At 35.5% G+C, this 6,164-nt stretch overlaps 1 protein-coding gene across 1 annotated transcript; it reads right to left on the bottom strand.

Moving 5' to 3' along the window:
- Positions 1-1,459: 1,459 nt before the first annotated feature.
- LOC105320965 (3-oxoacyl-[acyl-carrier-protein] reductase FabG) lies at positions 1,460-4,664 on the bottom strand. The gene is made up of 9 exons (XM_011419119.4): positions 4,582-4,664; positions 3,838-3,977; positions 3,429-3,521; positions 3,164-3,302; positions 3,039-3,079; positions 2,788-2,857; positions 2,657-2,693; positions 2,295-2,358; positions 1,460-1,942 (listed from the first exon to the last, which is right to left on the bottom strand). Exons 1-9 carry the CDS (start codon positions 4,619-4,621, stop codon positions 1,784-1,786), a joined length of 783 nt encoding a protein of 260 aa, XP_011417421.3. The 5' UTR covers positions 4,622-4,664; the 3' UTR covers positions 1,460-1,783.
- Positions 4,665-6,164: the final 1,500 nt, after the last annotated feature.

The raw sequence follows: 6,164 nt of genomic DNA, 5'->3' as shown, positions 1-6,164 counted from the left end.
CTTAACTTCCTCCAGCATCCGCAACCTATGGCTCAGATTCAGCATCCATGCCTGTCAGGTGCATCTGTATCATAAGACACACCATCCATTCAAGTTTGGTGAAGTTAGGACCAGTAATAACTAAGATTTATTTTTTAGCATCCTTGATAATGGAGATCAAGCTCTGCATCTGAAGCTACCTCTGCGATTCATTCATATTACAGTTAAATCAACTATGCAAGTTTGAAATAGTACTATCATCTATTAAACATGTGACCTGTTCCTAAAAACTTAACTTTATCCAGCATCCGAAACCAGACTATGCATTCAAGCCTGTCAGGTGCATCAATATCATAAGACACACCATCCATGGAAGTCTGGTGAAGTAAGGACAAGTAATAACTAAGATATCATCATCAGAGGGCACCTGTTTCAAAAACTTTATCTAACCAGCTCTTAAAACCTTAACCTCCTCCAGCATCCGAAACCTATTGCTCAGATTCAGCATTCAAGCTTGTCAGGTGCATCAGTATCATAAGACGCACCATCCATACAAGTTTGGTGAAGTTAGGACCAGTAGTAACTAAGATATAATCATCAGAGGGCACCTGCAACAAAAACTTAACCAGCTCTAAAAACTTTAACCTCTTCCAGCATCTGAAACCTATTGCTCAGATTCAGCATTCAAGCTTGTCAGGTGCATCAGTGTCATAAGACGCACCATCCATACAAGTTTGGTGAAGTTAGGACCAGTAGTAACTAAGATTAATCATCAGAGGGCACCTGCAACAAAAACTTTAACCAGCTCTAAAAACCTTAACCTCTTCCAGCATCCGAAACCTATTGCTCAGATTCAGCATTCAAGCTTGTCAGGTGCATCAGTATCATAAGACGCATCATCCATACAAGTTTGGTGAAGTTAGGACCAGTAGTAACTTAGATATTGCTATCAATGGGCACCCGCAACAAAAACTTTAACCTGCTCCAAAAACCTTAACCTCCTCCAGCATCCGAAACCTATAGCTCAGATTCAGCACTCAAGCCTGTCTGGTGCATTAGTATCATAAGGCACACCATCCATGCAAGTTTGGTGAAGTACAGACCAGCAGTTACTAAGATACTGCTATCAAAGGGCACCTGCAACAAAAACTTTAACCTGGTCCAACAACCTTAACCTCCTCCAGCATCTGAAATTTAGGACCCAGATTCAGCATCCAAGTCTTTCAAGTCCATAAGTAGGTCCAGATGCATCATCCATGCAAGTTTGGTGAAGATAGGACAAGTAATAGCTTAGATACAGGACCTGCATCAAAAACTTTAACCAGGTCCGGACGCCGACGCCGACGCCACCGCCGACGCCGAGGGTATAGCATAAGCTCTCCTTGACTTTGTCTCGGTGAGCTAAAAATTAATTTATATCACATATCATTGGGGGATACAAACTATTTACTATATAGTTATTATTCAGCAAAGATGTGCACAAATTTAACAATTTATTCACTGGTTTCACTTACAACACTGGAATACGCATAAACATAAACGCAGTTACGCAATTATCAAAATGATGAGGATAAACTTGTCAATAACTATAGACTATAAATACTTTTTCATTAATTAGTTATCTTGGCTTGAATTTCCAGTTTAAATGGTCGCTAGACAAATTTCATTTCAAAATGTTCAAAAAAAAATACCGGTAATAAAGTGTGGAAAAAGCAAACTTTGAAAGAAGTCAGATCTTGATTCTACAGGTATTTGTTAAAATGCTGTAATTTCTGTGTACAGCGCACGGATTCGCACAGTCTGTTTACGCAGGCGCTTTTGCATGGCGCCCTCCATCTACAAAAAGTAGTTCTCCCGTGATTGAAGATGATTGGTCAGAGGCCAGGAAAAGTATCACCTTGGCAACCTCCTCGGGTTCAATGGCACCGGTTAATGGCTGTAGTTCCGTCTGTTTGTCTAAATACTGAAATACAGTTTATACATATTATGAATGTTCGTCAACAGCAAAACATGTATGAATTTACGTGCATCCTTTAAAGCTTATGCTACTATAAAAAATAATATATTACATAACCTTAATAACAAAACAAAAGAACAAAAAACCATAAACTGAAAATATAATACAGTTAAAAAATATATAATTTGATTAATATACCGTCGTCATAAACCCATGTTTGATTACAATATGATTTGTCATATATTTTCACAAGTTAAATTAACTAGTGCACATCGGAAGTTGCATCTTGTTTTCGGAATTAATTATACATGATTAATCGAAAATATATGTCCTTTTGAAATTTGAACCTTTGTATTACCTGTTTATAAGGTTCTTCCTTCATCCCTGCCCGGGTCTGAAACTCCGTAATGACAACCCCAGGACTGAAGAAATGAACCCAATCGGGATGGTTTATTTTGACAATTTTTACATACCGTTAGATAATTAAAAGCTAATTAAGTAATCTTTGACAAATAAGTTAATACTAATTTTAAAAAAAAATGTTCATCTAAATGTAATAGTAAGGAAAGTGTTTGTTTTCAAAAAATTACATACTGTATATTAATTTGAAAAAAAATAATTAAAAAACACAAAATTTATTTTAAATGTAATTTAATTTGCACACAGTCAATCAATTTTTGTGCGTTTTCATTTAAAAACGTAGGAATTTCAGAAACTTACTTTACCGAGTTGACCCTGACCTTATCTTTCGCAAGCTCTTTAAAAAAAAAAAGACAATTGATAATGTAATTGGTGTTCCATGCCAATGAAAAACATTGGAGGTTATTTTCAGCGTTTAAAAACAGCCTTACCTATTGCAAGAGTTCTGGTGAAATGGTCCAGTGCTGCTTTACTCATGCAGTAGGTCAGCGCTCTTGGAAACTACGAACGAATAGGTATATAATAGAAGCAATGCAAGTTTTCATTGCGTCATTTTTCATTTTTTTTTTTACATAATTCTAGGTTAAAGTAAATAAGAATTTGCAACTAAAAAATTTCGGTGTTTCGACAATGGATATACGTAAATTTAAAATTGTTTTAGCGTATAACAACCTTGACCTACCGATCTTTGACCTGATATGCTGGAAACATTGACAACACAACCTGAAAATGTACAATGGATTCAGTAAAGAATTGCTTAACTGTACGGTCGGATGCAGTGATTAGGTTAAAGCTAGTAATTACAACCTTGCGTTTTCTTTAAATGAGGAGTACACATCTGAGTGAGTAAAAATGGCGCGCGGGTATTGATGTTGAAAATGTTATCGAATACTTCCGGTGATGTATCCATGTAATCAACGTACTGTCCGCTCCCTGCATTGTTGACCTGGACATTAAGAAAAACATTATATATTGAATTAGTTTATCCTAAATGTTTTACGGAGTTTATATCATATCTGTGCTTGGGGCCTAATTGAAACGACGATCTAAGTGTTTGATATTGCACCCTTACCAGTACGTCAATCTGTCCGTACTTCTCCAAAGTCGAAGCAACTAAACTCTTCAAATTGTCTTGAATGGTGATGTCACAACCTTTGACCAATATCTAAAACAACACGATGTCCATTAGTTCGGGTCTTTTTATGTTTTCTATTATTTTTTTCTCAAAAATTACAGAAACAATATACATGTATTTCTTTCAGATGATATGCGCGAGTCTCATTAGACATAAAATGTTTTTTATGTCTGTCCATACAGAATATAAAAGTTGGGTTATTGCAGTGAAAACATAACCCGTGGAGGAACCAAACGATGTGTTGTGAAATGTGATGTGTCATTGTAGCAAAGTGCATACAAGCACTTACTCTCCTTTATCTCTTGCGATGCATCTTTGTTATATTCTAGTACATGTTGTTACTCACTTTTTCCTGTTGTAGACCTTTGGATGAACACTGACTTGCCACTTCGTTTAACCTCTCAACGTTTCTTGCAGCTAGAACCAACTTGGCGCCATTTTTAGCAAATTCAAGAGCAGTAGCGGCACCTATTCCAGAACTCGCACCTGGTGTAGAATATTCATCGGTAAAAAAACGACAAAGCACATCTTATTCAAGGTATATGATTGTGGAAGTCTTTGCAAATGCAAGTATTCTTTTCAGACTTTTTAAACCATTAATATTTCCAAGCAAACATACGAATATTTCACCCTGAGTATCCTATGAGTTTTCTTTTTTATTACCATTGGATACTGGACACAGTATGTTAAACAAAGTCTAACTAGTGCATACTATTTTTGAATATAGAACATCTGAATATTTATATTATTTGATATCGACAACAGCTGTACGATTGGTTTGGATTCTACATTTATTGCATAACACGGTTTCCATAAAGCAGGTGTAACGTAAATCATTGTATACATAATGTTAACTTTCACAATTTCAATCCATTTCTATGATTACCATAAGGTAAAGTATTTTGACTTAAGTTCTGGAACACACATATTTCAGTAATAGTAAAGTGGAAATGTTGCATTGAAAATTCACAATATTGCAACATTAAAGTTAACTAATGATTTTAATGTTTGATTTAATTAATTCCAAATGAATACTTTGTACAGCATAATATTCTGGTTTATAACAATAAAATGTGAAAGAGGTTATTACCTGTTACAATAACGACTTTGTTCAAAAGTGAGCTCATCATGGCGTTCTATATTTTGTTCAACTCTACGGAGCGCCGTTATGGCATAGCCTAATTGTTATGTTCCTTAATTTTTTTTAAATGACCAGAAAAGAAACCTTATTTTTTTACAACGTGTATGGCTTCTCTCTAAAAAAAACCCCACAAAAACAACTAAGAACAATTGTTAGGAGATTATCAATTCCAAAGGTATAATAAATGTATGCTTAAAATGATATACATACACATGTATATCGATTTCCTCCGAGTTCTGTTGGTGGACCAGTTCTGTTTGGATATGTTATCTTCCCAAGTCAACGGTTCTGATCAGAAACCCTTGACTTTTGAAGATGGGGTATGTTTTAAAAAACGAGATTGGACGTTTTGTAAAATATAACCCGTTTCAAAATAACCACAACTCCGTTGCAATGAGATATTTTAATGTGTAGGCCTATATATAAACAAACATCTGTATTTCTTTATGGTAACTTTGAACCAAGACTTAAGCAGGTAGCTTTCAGTTACGATTTGCAAGTTGAAATGTATATTATTATACTTTCATGTTAAATACTGAAATCTGATTGGTTTAGACACAGTTGGTAATCCGTTCTATTACCCTCAGCGTTAGCAACACACTTGGCAACGGGTAACACAACGAATTGTAACATGCACGTAAATTATGCGCGTACGGTTCGTCGTAGAATTCACTTCATTTCTATATAAAAGCAGTAAAATTCTCTTTAAAATTAAGACATTCAGTATAATAAAATAAATAGTGCCTGTTTGGGAGGGTAACTGTTGAAATTGACACCCCTCGAAAACCATTGTCAACCTCCGCTTCGCGTCGGTTGACAATGGTTGTCTCGGGGTGTCAATTTCAACAGTAACCCTCCCAATCAGGCACTATTTATATATTTTTATACTTTCATGTTAAATACTGAAATCTGATGGTTTAGACACAGTTGGTAATCCGTTCTATTACCCTCAGCGTTAGCAACACACTTGGCAACGGGTAACACAACGAATTGTTACATGCGCGTAAATCATGCGCGTACGGTTCGCCGTATAATTCACTTCATTTCTATATAAAAGCAGTGAAATTTTCTTTAAAAATAAGACATTCAGTATAATAAAATGTGTATAATCATGCAAACTTTCGCAAAAGAGGTGTTCGTGACATAAATTTTTGTGGCATTGAATCGGGTGAAATTAGACGTGCTTAACCTTCTTCTTAATTGTAAGTTTTTTATTATGCCAGATCTGTTTTATATAGATAGAAAAGTATGAGTCTAAATGACTTTCATAAGACATCAACTTTTATAGAACCGTTCTCTCACCAGAGGTCGTGCTTCACAAGCTTCGATCACACCTATGTCAACGCCGAAAAAAATAGTCTGTCACATGATCAAAACAGGCATGACAAGCATTTTAGTTTTCCTGTAGGAGGAAGGACATTAACGTGCGATGACTTTGATAAAAAAATATTATAGGAGATTATGTTGCTGCTGATTATCGAGAGCGTGCAGAAACTGCGTTTTCAAAACTTTCAAACATCTGACATGGGACC

Source organism: Magallana gigas, chromosome 2 (assembly GCF_963853765.1).
Source record: "Magallana gigas chromosome 2, xbMagGiga1.1, whole genome shotgun sequence".
NCBI classification, from domain to species: Eukaryota; Metazoa; Mollusca; class Bivalvia; order Ostreida; family Ostreidae; genus Magallana; species Magallana gigas.
This window is presented reverse-complemented; position numbering and strand designations above follow the sequence as displayed.

Bases quoted from the DNA above. Each gene is read 5' to 3' on its own strand.
- LOC105320965 (XM_011419119.4), bottom strand. From the start codon at position 4,621: ATGATGAGCTCACTTTTGAACAAAGTCGTTATTGTAACAG. The intron at 3,522-3,837 runs GTGAGTAACAAC...GTGTTGTTTTAG, and splicing joins AAGGTCTACAACAGGAAAAA to ATATTGGTCAAAGGTTGTGA. The intron at 3,303-3,428 runs GTAAGGGTGCAA...CTTAATGTCCAG, and splicing joins ACGGACAGATTGACGTACTG to GTCAACAATGCAGGGAGCGG.